The 15004-nt window shown below is 38.1% G+C and overlaps 1 protein-coding gene across 2 annotated transcripts in view; it reads right to left on the bottom strand.

The window, feature by feature from the left end:
• Window positions 1-15004, bottom strand: part of tfpia (tissue factor pathway inhibitor a) — a 40958-nt gene that overhangs the window by 5473 nt on the left and 20481 nt on the right. For both annotated transcript variants that reach the window (XM_042426575.1, XM_042426574.1), the window contains 2 exons: window positions 11045-11245; window positions 957-1133 (listed from right to left, as the gene is read on the bottom strand). In XM_042426575.1, coding sequence (XP_042282509.1) covers window positions 957-1133; window positions 11045-11245 — 378 coding nt within the window. The remainder of the gene's footprint in view (window positions 1-956; window positions 1134-11044; window positions 11246-15004) is intronic.

The raw sequence follows: 15004 nt of genomic DNA, 5'->3' as shown, positions 1-15004 counted from the left end.
ACAAACCAAATAAGTAACATTTGCAAAAGTGTGTCTCCACTGCTATGCACATAACTATAATCCAAGGATTGTGAACCAGGGTTTTTACATCAACCTATATTTAGAACAAATCTCATTAAAACACAGTGATCAATCGTAATTAAAGTAAGCTTAATTTCATTATTATTAGACTAGACAGGGTGTTGGTCTCCATAAGATCTACTAATGAAACAAGACAACAAGAGTTATCTATCTGAAACTGTCATCCATAGATAATAAAAAAAATTACATAAGCTTTCCCAATTGATTTTCAGTACAACATGGGCTGTTGGTGGAATTGGTCACAGTCAAGCAACTTGCTCGTTATTTTCTTTGACAATTTCAATATCTAAATGACTTCTAAGTCATGCCTAAGTCTAGCAAAATTGAGTGTGCTTTGGTCACTTTGGAACGATTTAAATGCTAAATCAAGGTGGAATGTGATTTCATGGTCAGCTAAAATTCATCAGAAAGTTAATTTTCTGAGGTAGGACTATTTTGATTATATTGCCACTCTGAAATGAGTTTTCATTTGTTGTGCAGTGACTGTGATCTGCTGTGCCTCGGTTGACTGTCAGCCCAGAAGTTTATAAATTACACTTTGCATACTGCTTTGAGGCAAAAGCAGGGAACTAATTTTCTTTTAAACAGAAGAGATTAGAATGACAAGGTAAAAATGTCACTTAGAGCCATCTAAAGCTAACTTTTCAGTCTGAGATCTAGATGTGTTGGCTCTTTCAAGGCCTGAGAATCACATTCCTTTTAAAGATACAGTCCATTTCCACCAAATCACTACATCTTAAGAGCAATCACAGCTGCTAACACAATAGCTCTCCAGACTGTACTTGTGGTTTGTAGTAAAACCTGACAATGCCACTTGACAGCTCGAGTGTTTGCCAGTCTTTACTGTGAAAGGACAAAAGTTCAACCTTGCCCACCTGGGTTCTGACATTTTGCTTGGCATGCTGCCTTGCTCCTGAAATTGTTGGCATTGCCAAAGCAACCGCCATAAAAGAATTGCTTGCACTGTTGACTTCTGCTGTCAAAGAAGTAGCGCGTCACCAGGCCTCGACAGGGACCAGGAGCTTCAGGTAAATGACAAGGGTTCTTGTCATCTAGGAAAGGAAGAGAGAGAGAAACATTGTAAGACACTAAGAAAACATTACATCAGAGGACTTGATTATTATTTCTGGTGCTGAATAATTAAGTAAAGAGTGAATAAGTGAAGTGACTTTGTTTCTCTTTTGTCATCAAAGTGCATGACAGTTCATAGTTTAACTCATATATATTCATTTTTGGTCTGAAATGTAACATTTATGACCTTTTCTACTGACTTATTTAACATTAAGATGTGACGTCTATCATGGTTGATCTGTCAGGCCAACAAAGAAATAAGAAAGAAAGAAAGACTCAGACAGTGGTGCCCAACTAGCCTTTGCATAACACATTATACAATATCATCTCCACGTCTTTGCATCGATTACTTTTTCAATTTACTGTTCTTTTTGTTTTGAACTCAAAGCTTCACTGACTCTGAAATCGACTTTCCTTAACGAAGTGAAATGAAGACAAATTGAGAGAACACATGACATACTTCACTGCCTCGATTGGATTTTCTGTTTTGCTGTGAAAGCATCTCAATTGCAGTGATTGATAAATTACTTTTTAAAGTGTAAAATATCTCACTACAAACAAGTGATGCTTTTTTTTTTTACTAAAATACATTCAATGCAGAGCCTTGAGCAGTGAATGACGAATCTGAAAGAGTTCAGTCCAACCAAACGCATTGAAAAGAAAACCAAAGCAAGAGGGGACAAGAGTAGGGAACACAATAATGGAAACACAGGGAGGAAAGGCTTAGCTCCTCAAAGCTTGCGTACAATACAAGGAGCATTAAATGAACTGCAGGCCATGACCCACTTTGCAATCACTGGCCACTTGGTCACAGCTAGCCCACTTCCTGTCTCCCCTGCGGTACAATGACATTTCTACTCTAGTCAGGTTTCAGATCCACTCCCAATCTTCCACTACAAGCTGAAAAATCAACACTTCCAGCAAGAACTTCCTTATGTTCCCTCATTCCCAATGAACAATTTCACCTCTTCTGCCATGTCGTCTTACTCTGCTTTTTTTTTCTCATCATACCTCTTCTACCTTTTCCCTCTATTTCACTTCTCAGTGCTCGTTGCAAACATTATCACCCTCTGGTCTAGGAGTATTGAAATCAAGGCCTTACAGCTCTAAGCTACTGTTTGATGTTCACCTAAATTCTGGATCTTTCATTGTGTATATATATTTTTTGTTGTAATAGTGCAGTTTTTTTCCCGTCTGTCTACTTTTACTTGATGGTAATTCTTATTTCAATTCAACCTTTATGCTTTTTAAAGGGTTTAAAATGTAAAGGTTAGAGATTGTTTATGTGTTAAATCTGTTATACCAACTGCATCTGGATTCTTTTTCATTTGGATTCTAAAGACTTTCAGTGTTATTGCCTTCTGCACTCAACAGTTACGGCTTTGGAGTTGTGGAAGGTTGTTTGAAGCCTGTTTTTTATTTGATAAGCGATCACAAAATCTAAAAAAAAAAAGTTTACAGTCTAGTGACAGACTTGATTTCAGTCTGTAACACATTCACAAACATGTTGTGAAATGCTGGTGGACTGGCTCAGTTTCAAACAGGCTTTATTGGCATTTTCAACCAAGACAGGTGCAACTTGACAAGTCATGGCTGGCTAAACAACATTTCTCAACAACAAAGTATAACGTGGGCATCCATCCATGGTTGATAGTCCACCACACAGATGGATAATAATTTGATAATCAATAAATATTACTGATTAGGTTCCTATAGGAGCCTCTAAATATCTGTGTTATCGGATAAAATAACATAATGCTATAGGGTGATTACATAAGTGGCACATCTTCACAGCTAAAATGACAATGGTGAGACATTTTTGTCCAAAGATTGTTGAGGCTGTGAGATATATAAGTTGACATCTTAAACCTCACTGACCCGCCCGTGGATCAGTTTCCAAAAATACCAAACCTATATGTCAAACTGAATTTGAGAGAAATGTGCCTAAACATATCAAGAATGTTTCCATTTGTTGGATTGGTGCAGTCATAAAAAACATGGAGTCTAGGATTTGAACATTATTTCACATCAAATAGCTTCAATAAAGAGCTGGAACAACCTGGTACACATTATATATGATATTGTCAGACAAAGTTGAATAAGATGAATTTAGAAACTTTAAAGCTGCTGAAGGGGAAATAAAAGATGAAACATGGATTTTAAGAAATTTAAACATGAATACTTTGCAATACATTGTCAATTAACACATGCAGTGCCAATACATAAACATAAAGGCCTAATAAAGGCCTGATACTGCAACACAGACCAGGTATTGAGGCTAAAAGGCCAAAACAAACAAAGATGTATAACCTCAACTCTTGCATGGTTTGTAGCTAAAAATCCAGTGACTAAAGCTAGCTCCATCATATATGTTTCAGAAAATGTGGACAAACAGCTGATTTTTTGGTTTTGTTTAACCAACCAAGTTAATGTTAAAGGAATAGTTCAACATTTTGGGAAATATTTCCATTTTTACTTGATGAGAAAATTGATACCACTGACTGTATGGTGAATATGAAGCTTGAGCCAACAGTCAGTTAGCTTAGCGTAGCACAAAGACTGGAAATGGAGGGAAACAGTTAGCTTGGTCTGTCTGAAGGTAACAGACTCTTCCTGCCAGCACCTGAAAATACATATTAAGAAGCAGTGATTACTCAAGGAAGTTAATGCTCCTGGCCAAGACATAGTTGGCCACATTAACGCCATAATTACTCATTTTTAAACTTTGTAGTTTTTGCATGGATTAAGCAAACATGATACAGTGTGTTAACTTTGAACGGACCCAGCTATCAGTTTTCCCCCATTTCCAGTCTTTGTGCTCAACTAAGCTAGCCTGCTTATATGAAAGTGATCTTCTCATCTAACTCTCAGCAAGAAAATGAATACATGTATTACCCATAATGTTTAACTATTCCTTTAAGCTGTAATTGTCATCAATTAGCCTCTAAAGCTAGCAGTAATTATGTGCTTACAAGACTGACAATTATCTAATAGTGTGATTTGCTGGTTAAGAAGCTAAGACAACACCAAATAAGTCACACTTGTTAGAGGCTTAATTAGAGTTTGTTGAGACTTTGGACTTTTGACCGCTGAGGACTTGGATGTCTTACACCTCCTAAAAACTTGTTTGTTTGGTTTGAGTTTATCTGTATAATTCGCTGAATAACCACACCACTGAAGGGTGACCGTGATTAAAATGCTCTCGTTGTAACATCTAAATACATGTTATGAGGTGACTTTGACTTAAAAGCACAGGCAAAGAGACGTGTCAAAGGGTATCTACAGCGCTCTCTCTAGAGCAATGCAGTGATGAATAATTCAGAAACACAATTCTCTATTAAAGCTGTGAAGGTGGAATGGGTGATTTGTGTTTTGAGGGGAATTATCGGTCAGCTCTTTTTTCAAGCACTGGGTGTGAATCATACAGTCCACCGTTCCAGAGAGTTTTGGCTGCTCTCCAAGGAGAACCTCAATATTTCAGCAAAACAGACTTCAACATTTATGAACCGGCCCCAATGATTCTGAGAAGGAGTCTGGTTTGTGTTGGAAAAAGCATTTTCATGTCTGTTTTTATTTCATTTTGTGCTCCTTTGAGTGGCATAACCAGAGTAGTTTTTTAGGACAGTGTATTGAAAATGAACAATGCTACCATGCTGATCCAAGCTAGGGCTGTGCTATCATGGTTTATTTTCTCTTTGCATGCCTCTCCCTCCCCTCCTCACTTGCTCAATATCTTCCTCACTCCTTATGTTCTCCCTTCACATTCCTGTGAAATAGTTTAACATATTATGAAAGCTCTTTGTTCTTCCTTTTCTAAGAGTGCTGACAGTGTCTTGGCCAGGTCACCTTTGGAAAACAAAAAGACGACTGACCTCTAAGGGAATATAAATCAAAGCAAAACACAGGAGTAAAAATAACTGTGACCACTGGATGGAGACAAACATAATCCAATCACGTAGAAAGACACTGACCTCAACCGTATTATTGATCCACCCATATTCCAGAAAGAAAACATGTTTTAATCATTATTATATTTCTGATTAATGGTTATAATGATATTTTTGCATGTGGTAAAGTGCTCCCTTAATCAAGTTTGTCAGATCAAATCACACAGGGTTAAAGGTCAATGTGAGCTGTATAGGGAGGGGAGTACATGTGTTATCTTGGCAGTTATTGTCTCAGTACAAGGGTTGAAATTACTTTCAAGATTATGTGATTTAAGCGAAGTAGACTCCCACAGTCTTCCAGTCCAGAATTCTTTAACATTTATACCCAGTTCTGCCACCTCTAGCAACATCATATTGTTTGTGCTGTTTACTTTTGTTCCCCCTTTTTTCCTTTGCTTACTTTTTTATTTATTTATCTGGGACTTGAGTCTAAGCCTTGAGCCAAAAAAGTACCCCTGTCACAGAGGAACACGATGTTTGTGTCTCTGACCTCTTCAGACAGAACTGTGGAGGAACAGCAGACCACAGGAACAGTTTGGGACACAATGGTTATGACTCATTAAGGTTTCAGTAAAACATCAGTGTGAGTGCCTTCATTACGCTGCAGAAATAAAAAGTATCCCAGACAGACGGTAAACCAGAATACTCCCCATACTGTGTACTGTGTACTTGTGACCTTTACAAGAAAATTCTCGTAAATCTGTCCATGGATGTATCATCTTGTGTAAGAAACAAGGAAACATGACTAACGGGTAGGTTGAACAATTCAGATTAGTGTGTATTAAGTTTCTGCAGCGCGTAGTGCATGTGGGGATTAAAATGTCACTGATTTAATGATAACAGCCCTGCTGCACAGAATGGGTAAAGTAACACGCGGCTCCTGAGATCTGCTTTCTGTAAGTTAGAGGAGCCATGGCATTTTCAAATGTCTGAAGCTATTACTGTATATAAAACCCTTCTTGGAAATCTAGCCTCCCCCTCTTTTAAGTGTGAGCCATAGAGTTAATAATTTAATGTATGTATTTATACAAAGAAACATTCAAATACTGTAATAATTCGGAAGAAACAGCATACCGTAAAGGTTAAAAGCAATAACAAGAACAAATACATTAGTTAAAGAGCACATTAAGAATATTCATGAGTGGTGTTTGTCACTGTGAATTAGAGGGCTTGTTGTTAATTTAGTTTAATATCAAATTTAAATGCACTAATAAGTTTAATAATATTTAACTAGCCAGTTTAACATTAACTTTACTGCAGCTCAAGGCCGTCTAATTTTCACATTAATGGCTTAATTTGTTTGTATCATCACAGTCATGTTTGTTATTTCAAAAAAAAAAAAATTTCTTACTTCATTCATTAATTGTATAAAGTATGTACATCTTTGTAGTTATACTGTTTCAGTAGCTAATGTGCAAAAAAAATCAACCTACTTTATATTTACAGGAAATTATACAATACCGACACCATCAGACAAACAGCTATGACAAGCTACTGCCAATACAACGTCACAAAGAGAGAGCAAAATGTCTTTCAACAGATCTAATTGCTTTTTTTTTATTTGTTTGTTTGCTTTCCAAGATCTTCTTGTATGTGTAATATAAAAGTCTTCATCAAGGGTAAAATCAAGCATCTTTTAGTGTGCATACCGACAGTCTTCATTATACTTAATGGTGCCTTGTGGAGTTTTCTTGGGAAAAAAAAAAAGTTATGTTTGCATTCAGTGTTTGTTACCTTAATGTGTGTGCATCCTTGAGGTCTAACAAACATGCCGAGTACATTTCCTTTCACATAAAACATTTGCCAAGTCTCTTTTTGGATTTGTTGAATCAAGCGTTGTTTACATCTATGTTTACTTGCTACTAGTCATCTTCTTCTCTGCCTCTGCAGGCTAATTGCTACACTTCTTTGCGTGTTGATCAGGGGAATAGCATGAAACTGGTGGCAGGAACGTGTATTGTGCCGCCCCGTTAGACTAGACACACCCGTTTGATACAAACAGAATGGGGACCCACTTATAAAAACATTGTTCCATAGCGCTAGTACTGATTAAAAACTCCACAGGTTACCTTTAATCCTGTCTTTTTTCCTAAGCGAACACACAAAACAGTCAAAACCTGCTTTGGTATTAGTGTGTAGAACTGAATTTGGACACAACTCATTTCTTTCAGTTATTGTTTTGACTATGGCCACTAACCCAAGGTTACCCCCCAGCCAAGCAAATATAGACACATTCATGCAACTGTGACTTTATTTGGATAAAGAAAAAAAAACAAAACGAGTCATTACGCTGTGCAAGGCTGTTTCTTGTTCAACCAATGAAAATAAATACAGCCATGAAAACTGCCCTTTAAATGCCATGGTACAAATGAGTTACTTTTATAGTTCTGTTTTATGCAGTGTAATTTTCTTTATGATCAAAAAGCTATAAGCTTCTTACTCATGAGACTTTTCATTTAATGTCACTGGAGCTAGTGTATCCACAACTTCAGAATTTTTTTTACAGTACAGATGTGTGAGTGTGCGGAGGGACATAAAATAGAAGCATCTTCTGGATGTGGCAATGCCTGCAGGATGCAAATTTATCCCGGATCCTCTTGTCTGACTGCATAATGCCTCTCATGGCACGCAAGAAGAAGGTGAAGGTTATTTTTTGTCACTGCAAGAAAGCACTTTGTCACACCAAAGAATAACAAGCCATCTAAATACTTTGATAAATGTGTTATTGCTTTGCATACGAGGCCATATATCATGTAGATCAGTGAGTATTGAAGGTGTATTGTCGTCCTGCTGAAGATGACAGATACCATTACATCCTCTACATGGCTGTTGTGCCAGAGAGAAAAGATGTTTGCAACCAAAGGGCTTTTGCCATTCCCCAGTTTCCTTTTGCAGACGTCCAATTTTCACACACACACACATACACACCCACACACACACACATTTCAGCACTGTTCCACTCAGCTGAAGTGCTTTTGAACCAAGCCAGTGCTGAACAACTCATCATCCAGTGGATAAATTCAACTCCCAGGTGTGAAAGGTGTAATTGCTGCAACCTCTGATTGCTTTTCAAAAGCAGCAGCTCTATGATATATTACTGACATTCCACTTGACAAAAGCTAAGTGCTGCGTGAGTGACACAATGTACTCTTACACCGTCTGCAGGTATCACCACGTTCTCATCGATAATTGATCCGGTAAGATGCGGCACAGTTCAATCAGCATTCTGTGACTGTTCTGATCTTTTAGTCCATATTTTATCTTTTATACATACACACATTTAACCTCTCTACTTTTAGTTATTTCTGAAGTGAGGATTCTATTCTCTGGGGCTTTTGCAATGTTATAAAACATCAAATTAAAATTGTCAGTACAAAATAGGATCTAGTATGGTTATTTTGCTTTCTTTGTGTATCATTTTACCTAGTCACACCACTCCACAGACAGATTTTCAACAGCCGTCACCGAACATGCTGGAACTTGTGGTTTGAATGCAAGGAGGCCGAGTAAATTTTTCCATTAGACAAAAAAAGAAAAAAAAATGCCCTTAATAAGTTTTGCCTTTCTCACTGTATGGTCATACAGTATCTCTGTCTCTTTTACTATCTATCAAATCTCTGATAATAGCTGCTGCAGAAAAGCCTGTTCTCTTTGCTCCTGAGTAACTCGCGTGAGCATTTTTGTTGAACAAATCAAAAAAAAAAAAAACTACACATGTATCATCAAACTAAATTATAACTGATAGATGCATCTTCCAGTTTCATTACCTAGGTAGATGTGGCAGGCTTATCGCCCACAGTGTTTTAGGTTGGTGTGAGAGAAAATAAACTGAAACCCTGTCATAAATATCTAATGTTTTCATCTGCATTTTGAACTCAACACTTACCTGGGAACACAGCCATAGCTACTCTCCCCACCCACTGAGAATCCAGCAGGAAAAGTATTTTTAGCTTCATTTTTTTATTTCACTGTAATTGAACTGAAAAACTGCAAATCGTAGTCTCTTTTCTACATGCAGACAGCACAAACAGACTCAGACACAGACATACATACAAACACATGCATGCACACACAACTACAGATGTAAAACATACCGTATGCAACCAGCCATGTATTATGTTAATTATGTTATATCTCAAATTATTCATTTGAGGTACACAACCCTCCTGCCTGCGTGATATTTATTGCTATGTTTACATACTTGGTTGAGGCAATTAATTTCCACTGATATGGGCGGATTCTTGTTCAGAATGGTGCTCTACAGTGCATGTTCATTTTGGCAAGAGATAGCATAACATTTGCTTACTATAATATTTTGTTATAGGCTATGTACACCCTGTGCAACATCCACTGTGTAGACGCTCGTACTGGCCCCTTTACTACAGCAGGATAGGGTAATGTGTTTGTCCTGCATCTTATTGGATTTAAGGGAATTTACATGAGACACATTTGCAAAACTCATTGGTATAATGCATGATATCTTGATTGCACAAGCAAAACATATGACATGTATTTGAATATTGATAATAAGTATGTTTTGCTGTAGCACCCAACCCAACTTTCCAATAAAAAGTGTAATCTCATGCACATTTGGGCTATGAAGCCATACTCAAGAACAAAGCTTCATTTCTTTTTCGTTTTGTCATGTTGTATGTAATCTTCATGATATTTGTGTAGCTATCAAATACTTACAATAGAAGACCCTTAATTAGGATTCTCATTTTCAAACAAGTTAGCTGTAAATATAGAAAAACTCAGCTGGAGGCAGAGTTTCCTACCAACTCTGGATCTGATAAATGTCGCTTGTGACAGGTGTCATTTCAGCTGGATAAATCAATGGTAGTAGTGAAGTCAAGAGCCCATTGTTACAAAAATTGCCCTTGATTTTAACTGTCAGAGCTGCCAATGTTAAATTATGTGCCGCACTAGAATTCACACATGCATGGCAACAGTAACTACGAGAGTCAATTCACAGTGAGCGATCGCGTTATTTTCACAATGTCGACAGGACAGACGGTTATTGATGGGCACACAGGCTGGTCAAATGGATCTTGCCCCTTAAAATTTTTAAGAGTTACTATAAGATTGTTTCCTCAAGGCTGCACATGTCTCGCATATTCAATTCAATTCAATTTTATTTATAACAAAAGTTATCTCAGGGCACTTTTCACATAGAGCAGGTCAAGACTGTACTCTTTCATTTACAGAGACTCAACAATTCCCTCATGAGGAAGCACTTGGTGACAGCGGCAAGAAAAGAAACTCCCCTTTAACGGGAAGAAACCTCAAGCAGAACCGGACTCTAGGTGGGCAGCCATCTGCCTTGACCGGTTGGGTTGAAAGAGAAAGGAGGAGGGAGGAGGAGAGGTTGTTGTCAAGTCTTTTATTTTTTGTTTTACACACTATCATGGTCAGTTTAAGAATATTTAAAATCCATTTTCAGTCTGACATGACAACTGGGAAATCCAGCTGTTCAGAGTTTGAATACTCTGTTATTAGGTATTAACAATTAATTCAATTAGTTCAGTTTATTATCATTTATTCTGTGTAACCTATAAATAATACAATGCTGACTGCCTCTTAATTCTTTTCATTAAGGAGATGCCTCCAGCATAACGGTTCAAAATTAATGTGCTGGCAATGTTCCATTTTAGTCGCACACCAACAAAATTACTTTGTAATAGGATTTTATGCCCAAGGTGGCAATAAAGTCTAATATGAAACAGTCCTTGAAAACAAAACTGATCATTTGCTAAAAAACAATGCAAAGCAACAGTACGTCCTTGTCCTGTCTACTTTGATTATGAAAAACAATTATTTTGTAACATCATATCAATGGTGCTGGTATAACTTTACATTCATTATAGTGCAGATAGTTAAATCTGCTCACCAAATATCAGATATCTTAATGTAGCCTAAAGTATCAGCAAAAGAGTTTGACTCACCTGAGACAACACACATTTCCTCACATGCTTCCAAGGACCTGAAATTGTTGGCGTTTCCCCCACAGCCTCCGTATTCAAACAGCTCACAGCGTCCCGTGTCAACACTGAAAAAATATCTGTCCTTCATGGCCCTGCAAGGCCCTTGATCATCCTTCAGGGCGCACAACTCATTGAAGATGAAGAGCTCTGGTTTCACTCCATCTGCCAAAGTGGGAAGGAGACACAACTTTTAGCACTCTGCTTCTTGTGACACTCCATGAAAAGAAATTAGGCCACAGCATGAAACTCTAACCTCAGGCTTTGAGATAAGGTAAAGTTGCAAGCCAGTATAATTTCCAAAAGCCTTCAGTGGAAACAGTTTGACAGCTTACTGTTTTCAGATACTCGGTTGAAGAGGAAGACTGTGTGAAGGATTTGTTAACGGCATGGTGAGCTGTGTGACCTGACTGAACATTTTGACTGAATAATTAAAAATATGCAAATGTATTAAAAGTCAGGGAAGGCACTCATATACTTATATTCAACCATGGATTTTTATAAAATAAGTTCTGGTTTAGGTGCAGGCCTATATGTGTTTTTTTATTCTCATATTGAGAATAAGGTATCATCAGGGAGCACCTAAATCCCTCCAGTACATAAAAGCAGTACTAGGCAGGTGGCAGCTGGCAGGAGTGAGCGAGTGAAGACAGTGTAAATCTCACAGAATGCTGCACACAGCAATAGTTTGCATAGTGGCAGAACATAAGCAGTGTAGTGAGCAGATTGAGAGACTGGAAGATTAGAGTGTATTTTAAATAAACCGCCCTGTTATGCAGAGAATGTTTGATCAATGAGGTTATGGTGAGGACTGCTGGACAGAGCCTGAGGTCACATCATTCATAATTGCCAAGATCAGATATAGTTGTGGACAGTGAATTAGTCCTGCATAGACACACTTCTCTATTGTCATCATCAATCATAAAAGCTGGCTTTGTCAGATCCAAGAAATAGGTGAAATGAAACCCTTTGAGCTCTACCAGTTGCTAATGTTAAATCACTATCTCAGCAAGCTGCTTTGAGACGGCTCTCTCTGCCCTCGTCCCTGCTGTATTTAGGTCAGGTCTCTGTTATGACCGCCTGTACCAGTACAGTTACTTCAACACCCAGTGAGAAGAGAGGGAGGTCTGTCCAAAGGGATTTGCAGATGGCCAAGGCTTGAGTGCCAACATTTAAGAGTGTCGTTCTGCATTTCACTTGCTAACATTAAATAAGCTTGATGTTATGTGATCTGTAATTCAATGTTTTCTACTTTCACTGCCTTTTTCACAACATTTGCACAGAGAGGAAAAGTGAAAGCTGGACTGTGAATATGAACCTCCTCTGGGTATTTTTGAGTTGTGCTTTTGTTAAACACTAAGCTAATAATAATTTTTAGCCATGCTAGCAATTAGGCTCTGTAATGTCGGTCTGTTGGTCTGTCTGTCCACCACTTTTGTCCAGACTGACTGGCTGATGGATTGTTAATACATTTGAGACTGAGATTTATGGTCCTCAGAGGATGTATCCACTGAATTTCCTTTTTTTTTGCCACCATGGAGTTGACATTGTTTTTTAGTGAAACATCTGGACAAGTATTGGATGGATTGCCATGACTACTGTCACACATATCCATGGTACCCAGAGGATGAATTGTATTAATTTTGGTGATAACTTTTCCACTAGTGCCAACATTTGGTCAAAATTCTATTTTTTTGTTCAATACTTTGATTTATGATCAAATGCCTACAAAAGTTCTAATTAGCAAATATTAGCATGCTTACAAGCTAAACTAAGATTGTGAAATTATACCTGCTAAACATCAGCATATTACCATTGTCACTGTGTACATGCTGATGTACCAGTAGCTCAAAGCATTGCTGTGTTTAAGCCTCACAAATCCACTAAGGTAGATAAAGACTTAGGGCATTTTCAGACCTGCACTTTTTAATCCGGTTGAATCGGACTCATCGGATAATTTTCCCCCTTGATGTGATTCATTTAGGCAGGTCTGAACACTGCAATCATACTTGGGTGCGGACCAAAACAACCTTACCAAGACCCTTTGAGGATGTGGTCTTGGTCACAAACGAACACTGGATCTGCATTTGTGGTGGGAACGTGATCTGACTTCAATCTGACCCAACAACTGGGCGTACTCTGCCAGTTTGAGCTAAATGGTTCTTGTAGCTAGGTGTGCTTTGCATACTGGCATGGATATAAACAAAAGCAACAGTTTCTAGCAACTAGCTGGAGAATGAATCAAGGTCCAACACTGACTAGCGCAACAGAGAATGTTGTTTCTGGCCAGAGGACCTTGCACAGGACCTTGTTCCTGTGTTTATGTTCTTGCTCCCACCCCAGACACATCTGAGATGAGCGGAGTGAACGTTCTCACGTGGCTTGTAGTGATGCATTTTTGTTAGCTTGGATTTTTCTGTGTGTAAACGAACCTAACCAAGGGGAAAAAATACACCAATTTTACCAACTCATCCACTGATTCAGACCAGAGCAAACCAACAATAGGATTGAAAACGCCCTTAGTGTTTTTGGACTGAGCTTTTGTGCTTTCGTTAAACATTAACCTGATAGCTTATGTTTTTTTAAAATCATTTAAGTCAGTTAATCATCATCCAATTCTGTTTTGATCTGTTTAGTTTAGAAAACAAACATTAAATGATCTTTCCCGCAAGGTACAAAGTTCACTCAAAACACATCCCATAATGGGAATCACCCTGCCGTGGCCTTTCAGCACAACGGTCACCAAAAAGTCCCTCTGAAAGACAAGGTAATGAGGGCAGCAGCTCACCACAACAATCTGCCCTCCTGTCTAGTTCCAATTTATAACCAGGGATTGGGGAAACCTATCAAACACTCCCAATCTACTTCCTTCCACTGGACCTGTGGTATTGCTATTGCATGTGGGAGGTGTGGTGAGGGCAGCAGGGCTTCCCTGCAGAGACTTGCTGTATTTTTTATTTACGTTCTTCTTGTCGGGGCTGATAAGCGGTAGCATATTGGGTTGTCTAGCAGGGTAGAAATTACACAGCGACACAGGCCATCTGGGTCTTTTTGGTTATGTAAACATACCTCATTGCTGAATCTCACTGAACAAACTTTACAGAGATATAATGACAAGTTGAGATTGTTTCTCCCGTCTTTGTGATTGGATGCCTCAAGCTACCATAGCTGCAACAGAATCATTCCTTTTGAGAAGAAAAGTACAGACTGGATTCTCATAAATAGGAATGTTAAATAAGCCAGAATTTCACTGCCCAAGGATAATTTTCTATTGATCTATACTACTCTTGTCTGAGACAGAACGAGGTACAATAAGCAGTGTGTTCTTCAATCACTAGAGTCCAATATTCAGACAAAGGCATTGTGAGGGCAAATTAAATAATTTTCTCTGCACTGAAACTAGAAATGGTCCTTGAAGACACACAGAGAGACATGCAAACATGTACATCCCCATGGATGCATGCATAGCAGACTTGCTCTTACTCTTATTGCTATAGTGACTGCACTCAAACATCCAAGAATAGTAACAATAAGCAAAACACATTTTTGAGCGGAGGAAAACTTCAGGTTTGTCCAGTGAATATACATAGAAGACATGATATCAAAGCAGTTTAACTGTGAGCTAAATCTGAATCTAAATCCATTCCTATATTTAACTTTCTTGGTGTCGTCAGATCATCCCTTATATGTTTTGTCTCATACAGTGAAGTCATTTTACATCACCTTGTGAACTGCGGCATGGAGGGCACATTAGACAAGGGCACAACAACTATCAAACTGAGGCTATTTCAAAGTCAGTTAACCAGTAACAAATCCTGTTCATTCAAAACCAGACATTTTCAAAAAAAAAATGCTTTTAATGAAAAGTAATTAACTTAGGTAGAAGTTTGCAGTGTCCAGTGACCAACACGCCAGTCAGTTGAC

The sequence above is a fragment of the Thunnus maccoyii genome, chromosome 11, assembly GCF_910596095.1.
Source record: "Thunnus maccoyii chromosome 11, fThuMac1.1, whole genome shotgun sequence".
Classification (NCBI taxonomy): domain Eukaryota; kingdom Metazoa; phylum Chordata; class Actinopteri; order Scombriformes; family Scombridae; genus Thunnus; species Thunnus maccoyii.
The sequence above is the reverse complement of the archived record's forward strand: the minus strand, read 5'-3'. Positions and strand labels throughout refer to the sequence as shown.